The sequence below is a fragment of the Emys orbicularis genome, chromosome 5, assembly GCF_028017835.1.
Source record: "Emys orbicularis isolate rEmyOrb1 chromosome 5, rEmyOrb1.hap1, whole genome shotgun sequence".
Classification (NCBI taxonomy): Eukaryota; Metazoa; Chordata; order Testudines; family Emydidae; genus Emys; species Emys orbicularis.
In genome coordinates this window covers 28,564,392-28,581,592 of record NC_088687.1, presented here as the reverse complement: position 1 = coordinate 28,581,592, position 17,201 = coordinate 28,564,392, and the positions used below count along the sequence as shown (strand labels likewise).

At 41.3% G+C, this 17,201-nt stretch overlaps 1 protein-coding gene across 1 annotated transcript in view; it reads left to right on the top strand.

Moving 5' to 3' along the window:
* ANK2 (ankyrin 2) overlaps positions 1-17,201 on the top strand; it is a 240,292-nt gene that overhangs the window by 185,979 nt on the left and 37,112 nt on the right. Inside the window, exons 30-36 of the mRNA XM_065405155.1 lie at positions 2,469-2,693; positions 4,396-4,494; positions 5,667-5,821; positions 7,555-7,766; positions 8,226-8,430; positions 9,647-9,743; positions 14,927-15,155. Of these exons, the coding sequence (XP_065261227.1) occupies positions 2,469-2,693; positions 4,396-4,494; positions 5,667-5,821; positions 7,555-7,766; positions 8,226-8,430; positions 9,647-9,743; positions 14,927-15,155 (1,222 nt within the window). The remainder of the gene's footprint in view (positions 1-2,468; positions 2,694-4,395; positions 4,495-5,666; positions 5,822-7,554; positions 7,767-8,225; positions 8,431-9,646; positions 9,744-14,926; positions 15,156-17,201) is intronic.

The following is a 17,201-nucleotide window of genomic DNA, read 5'->3' as shown; positions in this document are numbered from 1 at the left end:
CAAAATTGTATTAATGATTAGTTTACTTGAAGAAAAATGCCAAAATTCATTCAGTAAATTATTTGCACCAAATAATTCAGCCAGCTCTAATAACAGTGGTTGCGGTTTCTGTAGTTGTTCAGAATATTAATACCAGATTGTGAACTGCTTATGCCATCCCAGAACTTAGGCTGTTGTTAAATGCATTTCTAAAGCATTCTTCATCATTGAATTTTAGGCTGATTCTCAGAGACAAAAGTCACAAACAGTTTCATCCATTTATTACAAAGGTGACACAAAAACTGCATCCAGATAAGGGCTTTGTTTTAACTTGGAAAGGCATCACATAGCATTGTTGTAGAACCTGAGCAATTAGAATCCTTGATTTCCTCTTTCATCCCTATTCATATATATATGACTCTAAACTATATCTAGAATGGATTAAGATAGGTAGAGCCCTTACTTTAAAAATGAAGCCTAGGGAATTAAAGCTGTAAACACTTGTTCATTTTTGTTTGTTTTTTGTTAAAACCACAGAAACATCAGCCCCCTGAGGAATGAGATAATGGTTGTACTCCATAGGGTATTACACTAAACAAAATCTAGAGGTATCTGAATGGTGGTAGAATAGGAGACTGCATGTGTGGGAAGGAGTGGGAAGTCTCTTCATATGGCATCCATGGTGCATGGCGTGCTTTAGACTGGCAGGTTGTGGCTCCTTCCTCTCGTTCATTTTATTGACGTGACTTGCACGGAGTGTTGGGTGTTCTGTTTTAATAGCATGTGGAATGAATTGTAAATGTTTTGATAATGAATGTATTCAAATATGTGTAATACCGAGTGACCCAAGAGAGTGAAAAATATCTGTATTTGTCTCTCATGTGGTAAGATTTTTTTTATTTCAGGTCTCTCAGTGCAGATGTTAGCATTTGTGTGAATCCCTGTGTGGTGACTAGTGTAGTCCTAAAAGTAGGTCTGGTATTATCCTATCTCACGTCCTTTCCCCTACTCGCACTGCAGCAAGCCAACCTCTCCACCCCCAGGGCAGTGGTGACCATAAGTCATTAAACTGAACAATATAAAATTTAAAGTAGCCATTTTTTGAGGGTTTTGTACATTTCACAGAAATGGCCTTAATTAAGCTGTGTCCCAGATCGCAGCAAAACTATCAAAATCAGCACATTGTCTAGTCATGACTGAACAAAGTGGGCTATAGGTAGGAGAAAGGAAAAAAATAAAGGCAATTTATCTCGAGCCATGAGGGAGCTCCTTGCCACAGATGTCTTCCTGCCACTGTAAGGCATCCCACAGGGACATATTAACATTGTATATAGTAAGAGAGAGAAAGCAGAAATTTATAAATAAACCCACTACAGAATGGTTACCAGCTGCTCAGATCTCCACATCTTTCTGTAGTTGTCTTATCCTTCTATAACAGAGGCACATTGGGACAGTATCTTAATTGACAACAAGCCCATCTCACATTCGATTATAATAATTTGCCATTCTCTCTGTATAAGGATATAATTTTAATAGAAGAATCCCACTTTATTTGCCTCTTTCCCATCCTTATTTTCTCCTGTCCTGTTTTGTCTTTGGAAAGGGTAAGGAGAAAAGTGGGCACCTTAAATGTAGTCAGAAGTAGAGTTTATCTTGTTAAAAGTCAATATAGTCACTTTAAAAAAAAAGTGAATTGAAATCTTGAAGATTATTTTTCTTCTCTCTAGTCAGTTTGTCATGATATCATACAGCGATAAGTTTTTAAGAAATGTTAAATGTTAAAGAGAGGGAGACATTCATATTTGATATAAAGAGGTACAACTCCCACTGGCTTTAATAGGAGTTGTAACTGCTTTCTCCAGAACAAGATTTGGCTCATAATCTGTGAATTACATAATTTTAGGAGTTCTGGTTACATCAGACTACTAAAAGAATTATACTGACCTTTCAAATAATCAGAATTGCCTTTATATTATTGCATTAGTAAGCCATTTTTCTTTAATAATATATATAAAAATTGTATATTATACGTGTGTGTATCATGCCCATCTTAGTTTGCAATGACACTAGTGGTAGAAATACGCCAGATAGCATTGGGGAAAATATATAATATGAAAATGTATGTGTGTGTGTGTGTGTGTATATATATATATATATATATATATATGTATAAAATAGAGGCACTTGGTCATGACCTTATATTTTATATATAGTATATTTCTACCATCAGTTGCATTGCAAAATAAGATTGTTGCTATGAAAAGCTCTTAAGATAAATATTTCTAGTGCAAGCCATCAGGGATGTTAGCATGAATTATTGCCACATATACAAAAGGGGGTTGTTTTTTTTAACTGTACATATTAAGAAAGTGCCATAGATATATAGTTTATTACATTTTGGAAGAAAACCATTTGGAACATAACTGAAGTGATTTTGCTTTGGCTAATATGCTTTCCAAACATATCTAATATTAATTTATTGTTTTCAGCTTCCTGGTTAGCTTCATGGTGGATGCCCGTGGTGGTGCCATGCGAGGTTGCAGACACAATGGGTTAAGGATCATTATTCCGCCTCGGAAATGCACTGCCCCAACACGAGTAACCTGCCGGTTGGTCAAACGTCATAGACTGGCCACCATGCCGCCGATGGTGGAAGGAGAAGGTCTGGCCAGCCGCCTGATTGAAGTTGGACCTTCTGGTGCTCAGTTTCTTGGGTAAGACTTGCTATTTGACCTAAATGAAAATGATAGGTATATCTCCATCTGTTTGCAAATTGCACTGGGGTAGCCCCTGCTTCAAGATTTAAATTGAAAAGGTCTATTTAGCATACTGTTCCATATCGATCATAACGTTATAGGCCCCCTAGTGCAAATCAGCGATTAGTTCACTTAGCTTCTATGCCTTTTCATTTGAAAACACTGATGTTTTTTAACCACTAACACTAAGGTTTAGTGTGCTTCCTCGAATAAGTTTATTAATCAGTGCCGTGCTAGTCAAATGGAAATCACATTGCTATCAGTGTCAGGCAATTCATACTCTCTTTAAATTGTCCACAGTTAAAGCATGAATAACAAATAGCACAGCACTGATCTAAAACCAAATTTAAAGCCTGCTACGGATATAGCACAAGTTAAAGCTCCTTATAGTAGAAACTTGTGTTTTGTCTATAGGCCTGCTGTCAATAATTTGGACTATCAGGGAAGCACAAGCCTTTGGTTTTTCTGGGGTTAAAATTGCAAGTTCAAACAATAGGACAATTCAGGAATTCTCCAGCAGTTTATTTTGTCCTATGTTGCAATACCCAATAGAAAGATCAGAACTGCAACTACTGCTGTGCTTGTTTTAGCAATTTTCAGCTGAAACCAGCAGTTCTCCACACTTTTGTTTGTTTTATCAGCTACTCTCCTTATCAACTGTGGCATCCAAAAATGGATGATTGAAGGAACCCCTCCAATAGAGTGAATGGCTTCAGTTGGAAACTGACGAATGAAGTTATGAAAGGCAACAGTTTAAATCCATTTTGAAACAATTCAATTGTATTTAAGTCCTGTCATGTAAAGGTAGTCAGCAGAGCCACCTGATGAAGTTATATCTGGAGGAATGAGCTTGAGAAAGAGTGGGCAGTGTTTTGATGGTTTTTAAAAACACATAGAATGGAGTACGAGAGGGGAAAGTATCCGTGCTTGTTCCCACCATTTTATTGATGCTGTTCTTTAATAGTGGATCAGGAAGAGTTATGAAACACTGGGAACATAAAGCTAGAGGCCAGTCCTCTTCTGTGACAAATGGGGTGCTCCTAGGTTTCAGATGCATCAGCAGAAAAGCTGCCTAACAAAATACTAATTTGACATTCTCTTCAAATGTAGGTCAGTTCTTATCAAAACCCAAATTTAAAATACCAGCAGAATACCTCTGCTGTCACATTCATTATTTCTCTAATCTTCTGTCCTTCTTCCCCACATTCACACTAACATGCAGTACCTTTTATTTTTTTTAATGGTCCCTCCATTCAATGAGGAATCTCAATAAAAACTCATCTGAATAACACACATGGATACGTTAGTCAGAGTTTTTGTGTCGCTTCTCATAGGTTTATTTTTCTGGGTGGCGTCCTGGCAGTGAAATCAGGTATTGTGCACTGTACCTGCCAACACAAATATTACTGTACTACACTGACATATCCATTCTAAGAGCCGGATTCTGCTCCCATTAAGTTCAATGACAAAACTTCCATTGACATTAATGGAAGCATTTCATTAATTTCTATCAGCAGTGGGGTACAACTAGGGCAGAACCTTATTCAGTGTTTGACCTAATTCTACTCTGTTGACCAGACAGTGGCACTGGGGTTCTGAAAAAAACATACATAAAGCTTATTTATGTTCTTTCTTTCACTGCTGCTTTGGATGTACTCAGTAAACTTCATCTGCCTACGGCTCCTCCCCCACTTAATGAGGGAGAAAGCTTGGTCAGCCGAATCCTTCAGCTGGGGCCTCCTGGGACCAAATTCCTTGGGTAGGAGAGACTTAAAACAAATTGATGGATGCTGGCCCCCCCCCCATTCTTCTCCTCCTCTTGCAATATGATTTATTTTTTTATGTCATTGTGCCCATGACATTGTCCCTTTCTATGATTTGAAATTTTGTATATCTAACCTTTAGTGGACCATTTTCCAATCCTTGTGGTATGTGGTTTTTGTTTTGGTGGTATGTTTGTATCTTTTTCTTAAAATTCTGTGACCTTCATTTTTGTTTTAGCATGAGCTCTTCCTAGCTGTAAAATGTGCCAGCTGTTATGTGCTTGATGTCTGTAGCAAAGCAACCTGGATTAGAACTAAAAAGAATCTTCTGCGTGTGTGTCTATTTTGCACCCATTGCTACCAAACCAATAGTAATATGTTATATGTTGTATATAATATAACATAGTATGAAATAGCATGACACTTATCAAGTACATGATGGCCCATATCATTATGCACTCGTAAGGTTTATGTATACGTGTATGTTTATATTTTCTTCCAGCGTGTAGAACATACCAGAGTTATGAGCGTGTGAGAGCATATATGTATATATATGTGAGAGCATATATATACACACACACGCACACATACACGCACACATATATTTACGTGTGTTCATAATGAAACAAATTCTTATCTCCTCTACACTAGTAGAAATCCAGATTAATGTTGGTGTAAAATCAGCATAAATGAGAGCTAAATCAAGCCCATTGACTTCAGTGACATTATTCTGATTTTCACTAGTATACCAGATCAGAATTTGTCCTACTGTCTGTATATACTGCAGTGGAATCGCTTTGAAATGAGATTGCACAGGTTAACACACATGGTGGTGACAGCTAAAATGAGCATGAGTTTTAGTAATTTTATCAGTTTGCAACAACACTCTAAAATCTCTGTTCAAAGTACTGCTTCCTTACTGAGTGCTGTCCACAGTGTGCAAAGAGATGTATGCACATCTAAACTGTCCTACCGTACATACTGGGTCCTTATAAAAAGCGAAGATGCTCTGGTGACCCACTGATATGCTGTTTAGGATTGCACCCGACTATGCTGGAGAAGTGGGTAGAATTCCAGGTTACTTTGTAACAGACTGAATGGATTGCTGTTACTTCTATTTCTTCCTCTCTCACCCATATACATTTAATGTGCTGTGTTGCTGTGTCAGGCCTGTGATCGTGGAGATCCCCCATTTTGCAGCTCTGCGTGGGAAAGAGAGAGAGCTGGTAATCCTGCGCAGTGAGAATGGGGACAGCTGGAAGGAGCATTTCTGTGAATATACCGAGGATGAACTGAATGAAATCCTCAATGGAATGGATGAAGGTACTCAGTGCTGGGACAACGGTGGGGTGAGGGTTGAAGAGGATAACAGAGGAATTAAAACGATCCTTTGTCCTGTATTATTTCTATATCTGGGTAAGACCTAGTTTATCTCCTCTCTGATTGACTGCCTCACTACTGACCTCCTCTCCGGAGGCCATGTTGTCACATTCTGCTGATGTTTCACAGGAATCACAGTGGAACATCATAACATGCTTACTGTATATGGCGGTGCTGGGAGTACATGTTTGCTGACATCCTAGCACATTTAGAAGCAGCAAGGGGGCAAAAAATATCTGGTAAAGAGCAGTTCTTCTTCGAGTGCTGGTCCTTAAGTGTGTATGCATGTGTGTATGCATGTGTGCCATACGTGTGTATGCATGTGTGCCATGTGCCCGAGTCCAGAAATTCTTACATGCAGTGTCTGTTGAACCACATACGTGCAGTAGATCTCCTCGTGGTACTGACCAAGGGTATAAGAGACAGTGTGGGCTGATGCCTCTTCAGTCCCTCTTTCTCAGTTCACACTTCTGCTGCGGATGCAGCAATGGTATCTGCAGTACCGCAAGCATCTTTGCCTCTGGCTTCCTCACTCCCACCTACAATCTTAGCACTGCTTGCCAATAACCACATGTGGAATGCACATAGGAATCAGCACTCGAAGAAGAAATGGAGGTTACTTACTGTAACTGGAGGTTCTTTGAGATGTGTGGTCTCTATCTCTGGATTCCACTTCCCACCCTCTGTCCCCCTGCTTCGGATCCTGTTGGATTTGTGGTAAGAAGAGGGACTGGAGAGATTTCAGCCCGCGCTGGCTCTTATACCTTCAGTCATGAGCACAAGGAGACACCTACTGCATATGTGGTGGCCAACAGACACTGCTTGTAAGAATTTCCGGATTCGGGTGCATGGTGTGTATTCATACCCACATGTGGAATACGCATAGGGACCACACATCTCAAAGAACTTCCAGTGACAGTAAGTAACCTCCATATATAAAACTTCTCATTGTTTAACTCCCTTTTGGTACATGAATTCCCATGCCCTTTTCACAATACTAAACTAAGAGCTTCCTTCGCAAATATCTCACTGCACTGTATTTTATTACCTTTTATGGATGGCTGCTTGTCTGGATGGGGCTGAGTATTCACAGATACTATTGCAACTTGAGGGGATAGTAATAACTCCATAGTGGCACTGACAGTGATCTACGGCAGGAAGAGGGGCTTTGTGCTAGAGTCGAGGACATACCTGAAGGATGAATTTTAGTTTTTAGAAAGCTTGCTTAGATCTTGATTCAATGTGGTACTTGAGCATGTGCCTCACTTTAAGCATGTTAGTAATACTATAGAACTGAATAGGACTGCCTATGTGCTTAAAGTCAGGCACATACTTAAGTAACACATTGATTGGAGCTTTGTGCTGTTGATGTTATCCTTGGCCTTCAAGTAGGTCCATAGTGTAAAGATCAGCTCAAACCAAAGTTCTTGATTTATATGTCCCCCACGTTATAGGAAAGTAAAGGCCTGGTTCTGAATTAGGTGTTTTGGGCTATCTCTAATTTCTCCTTCCCCCCCACCCCCCCGAATTCTGGCTTTTACTGGCTTTTAAATTTCAAAGGTCTTTAAAACTTTTCACCTTTAATTGCTATGTATGTATAGCTTTTCTTGTCTGGAAATTGCTGTGTTGTCTCTATGAAATTCTTGTTGTGTGAATGTGGCTCATTTTTCACTCAGTACTTGACACTCCGGAGGAGCTTGAGAAGAAGCGTATCTGCCGTATCATCACCAGGGATTTCCCACAGTATTTTGCAGTGGTGTCCCGGATCAAACAGGACAGCAACCTCATTGGACCTGAGGGAGGTGTGCTTAGCAGCACTGTAGTACCACAAGTGCAGGCAGTCTTTCCAGAAGGAGCACTAACCAAGCGAATTCGTGTCGGCCTCCAGGTACAGAGAAGCAGTGACAAGGCTTATTACACCTTCCGCGTTGGCTTTTCATTTGAGCCATGACCCTGGTAAAACAATACATTTTCTATATTGCATAATCAGCAGACAGTTGAACAATTACATCAGCTTCCCATTTGCCCACTGCTATCTAAAATGCCCCTACAGCAAAATAAAAATTGTGGGAGAGAGAGTCAGGTCTAGAAGCTAGAGCAAGGTAGTGAGAGTCAGATTTCTTGAGTTTTATTCATGATTCTGTCGCTGACTGACTGTAGGATATTGGGCAAGTCACTTAACCTCTCTGTGCTATGATGGTAATACTAACATAGCTCACAAAGGAGTTGTGGGATTTAATTACGACTTGCTATATAACACTGGCAGGGATCAGATACATTCATTTACATCTTCATTAAGCTACATTTCCATATTGTTTATTCATTTTTGTCTTGTTACTTCGGAAAGGCCCAACCTATGCACAATGAACTTATAAGGAAGATTTTAGGGAACAAGGCAACCTTCAGCCCTATAGTCACCCTGGAGCCAAGGAGGAGGAAATTCCACAAGCCAATCACAATGACTATTCCTGTCCCCAAAGCCTCCAGTGATGGGATGATGAATGGTTATGGGGGAGAAACACCCACTTTAAGATTACTATGCAGCATAACAGGTAGGCTTAGTGCACCAGAGTTTTGTAAGTGATGCAGAATCTTGAGATCACAAAGTGTTGTTGATCAAATGTATTAAAAAGATTACATTGACATAAATCTCTGTAAAATCTTTGCTGGGGGCTGTGTATGAAAAATAAACTGCATTCATTCCACTGGAGTGGAACTGATATTTCACCACTTGGGAGAACAGCAGTATTGTATATTTTTCTCCATGCTGTATAGCCCCGTGCTTTTCACTTCTTCTTAGCATTTTCTTCATTGGTTCTGTTTATGGAGCACCATATTCTGGTCAATGATGTCCAAACATTCATGACACATAAGGAAACACAATCAATGTCCCAAAGAGTTTAGGGCCAAATTTGGAACCCATGGTTCTCTTTGGTAAGCCATTGAAATCAGTTATGAATAACTGTTCATTAATATGAGTGAGGGATTCACAATCTGGCATATAAAATATAATACAGAGTTTTTCTATAAATGTGCAAAATCATCTTCTGCAGAATTAATTCCGCTGAAATAAATAGCAAAACTTGAACTTGAGTCTAATCAGAATAATTGGGAAAGGAAGTTCTATATACTAGAAATCACAAATGTATTATTATAATTTCTTCCTCCCAAGTACAACTTCAGCAGAGTTGTTATTGGGATAATTTCCCACTATATGGGTAAAGAATCTGGAATGGGCAGAAGTTATGTTTGGTCTCCTTCTTAGCATATGCACGACATGCCTTAGGTGGCATGTGATCAGGATTCATTACTGAATTTGGTCTGCTGGTTAGATCATTAGCTTTCCCAGCTTGGGCCAGGTACTGACAGAAAGTGTGACGTGAATGCTGATCCATGCCCCTGTTACATTTAGTTATGACTTACAGAAAATTTTAGCCTCATCTTTTCGCTTTACTGTGTCAGAGGTTTGCATTTAGCTGTAAGTCCCATACCGTTTCAGATGCAGTTTGAAAAGATTGTTTGCAGAGCTGTGCTTCAGCACTCATGGTTTGAGAAAATGCATATTGGTTTATTTGGGCAAACTCTCTCCTTGGCTAAATCCATGTGATCCTGTTAACATCAGCGGAGTAACATCAGGTGTAACTGAAGGCAAAACTGGGCCTATTGTTTACAACAATTTGAAACATGCTACAAATTTCCTACAAAAAGACAGCTGGGGTTTTGCTTGTTTTTAAATTATTGTTTTTATTTATTTATTTGTTCTTTCAGGTGGAACTACCCCTGCTCAATGGGAGGATATTACAGGAACAACACCATTAACGTTTGTCAATGAATGTGTTTCCTTCACAACAAATGTGTCTGCCAGGTACACACACAGCAAAACATCTCTTAAAATGAACCCTTTAAATCTGGTCCTTTTTTCTTCCATGCATTTCTCACTTATATCTAACCTCTCTTTTGGAAGGGGTTTAGTTTAGTTTAACCATTATCTTCTATATAGCAGAATAAGTTGATTATTTTAAACTGTTTAGTGGCATACGATAGCCACAGTTCAGCAAGGTACTTAAGCACATGTGTAACTTTAGGCGTGTGAGTATTCCCATTGAAGTCAGTGACACTACCCAAATGTTTAAAAGTATGGACGCTCTTAAGAACATTGCTATAGCATGAAAGATTAGACCCAGAGTGCATCCATCCAGCTGGGATGTGAGAGGAGATTTTGTAATTGGCCTAACTGCATTCGTATGATCTTTTATGCCTGAAGATGTTTTTTTACAGACATACAGTGGGATTTTCAGTGTTGACTTTACTTTGCCCTCACTGAATTAAATGGGAATTTTATTGTAGATTTCAGTGGGTGTAGAGTTTCAGTATCAATAAGCCCCTTGGAAAACCCCACCATGGTTTTGCTTGGTAGGTCCTCCTCTACTGGGCAGACAAAAGTCCTGTGTTTAAACAGTTAATTGAAGAGTCATCCAGGGAAAACCCACAAGGGGAAAGAGTTTGCTTCTGTACTTGGTTTACAACTTATAAAAGAATATGTTACTTCCAGCAATCTCCAAAGAATCAGAAATTGGAGAGGGAGAACTTGTATAATGACTCGGAAGTGGTCCTGTATGTAAATCACAACATGAGGCACACACTACAAACTGAGTGAAGCTTACATGAAAACGAACAGCACTAACACATCCTTCCATTTGCAAACAAAGCAATTGCACCCCAACCCATTCTAAATTAATTCAGCTAAAGTATCTGCCTATCTTCAGATTTTGCTGCATTGCAGATACAACAGAGACATGATTTTAGCAGCTGTTCAGTGTCACCGAAGTGAAATACTTTCCTGATCAGATTCAGCTACTGTCCTTCTGATAAACAGAATCTTCAAAAGAATCTATATTAGATTTGATTGGATTTTTTATTAACATATGGTGTTTATTATTATGTGTTATTTATATTGCAGTAGCACTGAATCAAAATCTGGTAGGCCCAGCAGTGGTGCTGGAACATTTTTAATAGTGAGGGTGTTGAAAGCCAGCCCCTTACCCCTGTCCACCCCTTCCCCTTCCCTCTCGCCCCCCCCCCCCCCCCCCGAGTTGAGGCCGGCAGCTGGGACCCGGGCACGGGGCCGGCATCCAGGAGCCCGGGGCTGCAGCTGCATCCCTAGTTCCTGCGCCTATGAGGCCCAGACACACATCTGGGAAGATACAGTCCCTGCTCTGAAGAGTTTTTAATCTATGGGCCCAGTCCTTCAAATTCTTGCACATGTGAGTAACTTCACTCATGCAACTTGTCCCATCAGGTTCAATAGAATTATTTGTATGAATGGAGCTACTCATGCGTGTATATCATTGCAGGATCAGAAGCCATTAAAACTGTCAGGTTCTCACCCCTGCTCAGGGTACTTTGCACCACTCCAGCAGTGCAAAGCAGTTTTAGGCCGAATCAACGGGCTTCCTAGGGATTCCCTTGGTGTGGCAAAATTACCAAGTGAGTTAGGGTTGGCATAACCAGTTCTAGGCCACCCTTGCTTGCATCCCCCAGCATAAAGGCATATATAAGACATGGCAAGGGAAAGGGAGCCACAAAATGTCTGCTTTTGACCAGCCGGGGGCCGTAGAGAGCTCTCAGGATCTAACACCCTTTCTGCTTAAGCAGTGTTAAAATTGGTGGATGATATAGACAAATGTTTTGTAGCCAGACCAAATACTACTACTATTTTAATTAAATGAATCTACTGACAAGCAAGTCTAATCAAAGCAATGGTAAAATTGGGTCAAGCTTCTGGATCCTTGTCTAGACAAGGGCTCTGTCGGTAGAACTGGTGAGACATTTCCCCAGTGTAGACAGAGCTCCATTTGCAGTGAAAGGCCAGCAGTGAAGCTTTAAAAAGATATGTACCCAAAATGCTCAGTCTCAAACGAATGGGGAATAAACACTTTTCACTAGAGACCACAAGAGATACCTCTTCAGCCGTATGTTGTCTCAACAGCTGTATGCAGCATTAGTTACGCTAAAGACTTACATTAAAGACTTCATTCAATAGTCAGCATTGCAGATTAGACACTGTATTTGAGAGATCCAAGTCTAGAGCTGCACTAAGGTTATGGCATCAACAGCAAGCCCAGATGTGGAAGTTGTTAGTGTGTGAACAATGAGTCACAATTGTTTGACCTATAGGCCTTCTACAACAGTGGTTTTCAAACTTTTTTTCTGGCGACCCAGTTGAAGAAAATTTTGATGCCCGTGACCCAACAGAGCTGGGGATGAGGGGTTTGGTGTGTGTGTGGGGCACAGGGCTGGGGTGCGAGGGTGAGGGCTACAGGGTGAGACTGGGAATGAGGGGTTCAGGGTATGGGAGGGGGCTCTGGGCTGGGGCAGGGGGTTGGGGTGCAGGAGGGGGTCAGGGTTCTGGGCTGGGGGTGCAGGCTCTGGGGTGGGGTCAGGGATGGGATGAGGGGTTTGGGTGCAGGAGGGAGCTTGGGTTTGGGGGGGCTCAGGTGGAGGGTTAGGGTGTGGGAGGGGGTCTGGGCAGGGGGTGCAGGCTTTGGGGTGGGGCTGGGGATGAGGGTTTTGGGGTGCAGGGGGCTCAGGGGGCTCAGGGGGTTGGGGTGTGGGAGCAGGTCAGGGCTCTGGGCAGGGGGTGCAGGCTCTGGGATGGGGCTGGGGATGAGGGGTTTGGGGTGCAGGAAGGGGCTTTGGGTTTGGGAGGGCTCAGGGCTGGGGCAGGAGATTGGAGCACACGGTTGGGGTGCGGGCTTACCTCGGGCGGCTCCCTGTCAGCAGTGCAGCAGGGGTCCTGGCACTGCAGACCCGGAAGCGGCCAGCAGCAGGTCTGGCTCCTAGGCAGAGGTGCGCAAGTGGCTCCGTGCAGCTCTTGTCCACAGGCACAGCCCCCACAGTTTGAAAACCACTGTTCTATAAGATCCACCTGCTCCCTTTTCACTCAGCAAGATATTTAAACCCGTGCCTAAAGTAAAGCACATGAAGTCAGTGAGCAGGACTGCATGTGCTTTAAAGTTAGCCACAGGCATATATACCTTTCTGAATTGAGGCCTTAAAATGGTTTTACAAGAATCACACTCCCATTCACAGGATTAAGTCCTTCCAGACAGTGTTTGGGAAATCGGTACATTTATCTAGAATACTGAAGAAGTTGACTGCAATCTTGGCCAATTTCCATTCCATCAGACACAAATTTAGTCTCAGCTGTACTTTTTGTCTGCTGTATATGGAATCAGATTTTAAAATGTTCCTCTGTTTGAGCACTGTGGAGGCTTCTCAAGGTAGGATTTGCCTCCCTGGTTTGAGTCCGATACAGTACAATCTTTCCCCACTTCTGTAAATCAAGGACCCTGGAGTATCAGATTTGCTTCCTTGTGTTCAGATGTCATCAATTTCCACTGTTTAATCAATGAACATGTTCAGGGTTGTAAAGAAAGGCACAGAATGAATATCCATTATTGTTCATCCTAAATTGAGTAAGACCAGAGTAATCACGTTTCAAAGTGCATGGTTTGTGGGACGTTGTGCCATGTGATCTACAGTAAGTAATAAGCCCCCTGTAGATTGTCTCAACTCTGAGTCTTTGACCCTTCGTGAATTCCTCTTCCTTCCTACGGGTGTCAAACTCAACCATGTTTTCCACCCACTCATCAAATTTTATTTAAATGAAATGCCATCAGCTCCAGGGATAAACTAGATGAAAATAACAGCTTTTATTCCTGTCATTTGGAAATATATAACAGGGCATTTTTGCTGCTTCGGCTCAGAACTGTACAAGATAGGATTTTTTTTTCAGTGCCTTTATTACACAAAGATCACTCTGTCTGTCTCAACAAAGTGTATGGCAGTTGTAATATGGTAATGTTTCATGTTCTTGCATTTTGAGTAGGGTGACCAGATGTCCCGATTTTATAGGCACAGTCCCGATTTTTGGGTCTTTTTCTTATATAGGCTCCTATTACCCCCCACCCCTGTCCCGATTTTTCACACTTGCTGTCTGGTCACCCTAATTTTGAGAGGGGGTAATGTTGCTGTCTAGTGACTAGCCAAAAGAGGTGGGGTAAGGTACTTGCTACCACTACGAGTAAGGGGAGTTTTCCTTCGGCTCAACTGGTAGAGGCCTGTTTCTGGAGCTGTAGTTCTAGTCCTGGATTCCGAGGTGTGCATGCAATTTATATAGTGATCTGTGTCTATTGTCTGTGATACATGGGTCTGTTGCAACATTACATGAATGCAAGTTGCTTTGTGAGAAATAGTGAGGAACGTTTTCAATGAACTCTGCTGGAGGAAAGTGCTAAAAGCTGGTATTCTCTTGTAAGCAGTTTACAGTAAGTGGTTGTTAAATAAGTGAAGCCAGATAAACAATGGCCTCTCATTGATTTAATCAGTTTATAGGCAGGCATATCATCCAAGAGACTATGTCAGGCAGTATGGGCTTGTTTCATTGTGTAAAACCCAGATTATATATGAGGTTCCAGGCTTTCATTTCTTGCTCGGGTAAGACTGCCTGGCCACAGTGCTGGAGTTGGTTAGTACTGGGGGATGTTCACTAGGAAAAGAGTTTCCTTTCATGTCCTATCAGCAGATACTAGGTTCTGTTCACTGCTGTATAATGCAATTTCCCGTGTCTAGTAGACATGGAGTTTAGTAGGGCATGTTTTGGTTTACAGCTAAGCCTTAATGACAACAGGTTAGGTGACCAGGTCTTTAATATAGCAGGTTACTGTTAAAGCTCCTGACCCTGCAAAGACTTCCACATATACTTCACCCAAACTTTAAATCTTTGCTGGATTAAGATCTATATCATTTTTTAAAAATTGCTTTTACCAAGAAAAAATGCATTATGGGTTGCCTGACCCTCATCTCCCCAAATTGATGAGTTTTAAATTTCTATTTTTTTTTTTCATGAATAACTGTGGCTGTGTTACTTGATGTCCGAGGGCAATGGTACCAGGACAGTGTCTACACTACCAGTATGGAGATTTGCATTGCTTACATCTTGCTAGATGGCCAATTCCAATAACTGCTCTTTATGTTCCTTCACAGGTTTTGGTTGGTAGACTGTCGGCAGATACAGGAATCTGTTACTTTTGCCTCCCAAGTGTACAGAGAGATTATCTGTGTGCCCTACATGGCCAAATTTGTTGTGTTTGCCAAATCACATGATCCCATAGAAGCTCGATTAAGGTGCTTCTGCATGACAGATGACAAGGTGGATAAAACGCTAGAACAACAAGAAAACTTTGCAGAAGTTGCCAGAAGCAGGGATGTAGAGGTACAATACAAGATAATATAGTATCATTTTCTTTGTCTTCATTCACAGTGTCTTGCCCCATCTATTTCTAAAATCACAAATTCTGCATACTGTCTGATATAGGAGGCAGAAATTAGTAATGGGCGCACGTATACATTTATGAAATGTTTTGTAATTGAATTCAAAATCAAGCTTACATCCTCCAAACCAAAGAATGTGGCAGTATATTTTTGTGTGTGGAAATGTATACTGGCCTTTTGAGTCTCCTTTTCTGTTCATAAAAATGAACAGTAATTGCAGAAAACTCTTTCTATACCTTCAAGTTGTATGCATAATTTACATACCGAGTTGGTTATGTTTTGCAAGCAGAATACTGTGATCTCAGAGCAAGGTGTAAGATCATTCAAAACAAGCACTGAGTTTCAGGCCAGCTCTGACTTCATATGAAACTCTCATTTCATATCAATGGGAGCTAAGGTAGGCCATCACTGAGTGCTTTGGAAAATCCCAGCTGTAAGGTTTAGATTAAAAGAAAGGATTGGGATGGGACTGTGATGGAATGAGTGGCCTGCAGATGCTTCATTCTGGAGGCTCAGAGTTCCAAGTTCTAGGGTAAAATTTTCAAAAACATCTAAGTGACTTTGGGAGCCTAGATTCCATAAGTCTTATTGACATTCAATGAGACTCAGGCTCTTAAGTCTCTTTTGAGGCGTTTTTGAAAAAAATATCTCTAAACTCATTCTGTTACTCCCCAGGCCAATAGGGTTAGAGAGTATTATATAGGTGGCATTCTCTATCAAATCCAGGGGAGGGAAGTCCTCAGGATACTGTGATGATCACTCTTATTGTCTAATTTCACTGCAAAACAGCAATATGGAAGGGTAATGGTTCCTGCCTTCATCAAAGGAACTCTGCTGTGGTGTACAAACAATGCTGAGGGGGACAGGAATACTCCTGCTGAAAGGCTGGCTTTGTTTCTTGTCAAGCAGGAGTAATTGTCAAGCTAGTTTTGGGGGGAGGAGGAAAGATTATAGTGAGAGGATCATTTCCTGTGGCCCTTAGTGAGGCAAAACTGTCACTGAAGTTGGTAGGAATGTTGGCTGATTAAGGACCTCAGAATTTGGTACACAAAAACAGAGAAGTCAGGTCACTGGGCGGCTACAATGGAGGGAGATCACCCCAAGGGAGGGTGTAGCAGTATTGCTGCCACAACGATTCACACACCTTACAATTTTGTCAGAGTAAGGAGCAGTTTTAAACCCACCTGTGCTCTGTAGGGACCCTGTCTGTGGAATCCACCTGGAAGATGTTATAAATCAATGCATCTACCAGCCTGCCTCACCCACTTCCTTCCAGTCCAGGGCTGCTCACTTTGTAGCCTGTGTTTTCTGACTCCAAGACCCTCAGTGGAATGGCAGGTTGGCGGCAGCTGTGCACTGCCAGTGGACATGGGGGCTGCAAGCTTTGTTCAACACTAAGAAAAGCGCACAGTGACCATTTCTGTGGTGGTCACAGGAGAGTGATTTAATTTTAATTAGCTTTGTGAGGTAACCCGTCAAGACAAAATCTTAAACTCCTTGTCATTCAGACAATCTCCCACTGACTCCTTTAGAAGTTTGCCTGAGGAAGGAACTTGAAAAAGCCGAGTAACCACCTCAGGATTTATCCTTTTGTACTTATTAGTCATATTTTTGATGTTTAAATTATTTAAGCTTTGTAAGGCACATCGAATGTTATAGAAGATGGGCTCTGGAGATTTTCAAAGGCTCTAAGAGCAGTTAGGTGCCCACCTGCCAGTTTCCACCAAATACCTATTAATAATTGAAAAGATCGTCAACACCTTGACAGCAGTAGTTGGAGTTGGTCAGCGTGTCTGCTGTTGACATCGGTGAGGAAAGCCGTGCTCGTCCACCAGGAGCAAGAAGTTAAATTAGCAGGTTTGATAAATATTCATGTTTGATATTGAACATAGAAAAGCCTTTCTGTGTGGATATTAGCGCTGTTTGTTAAATGCTTTACTGGGTGAGTCAGCTCCTTTAAAATTGATGACAAGCGGGAAATGGATAA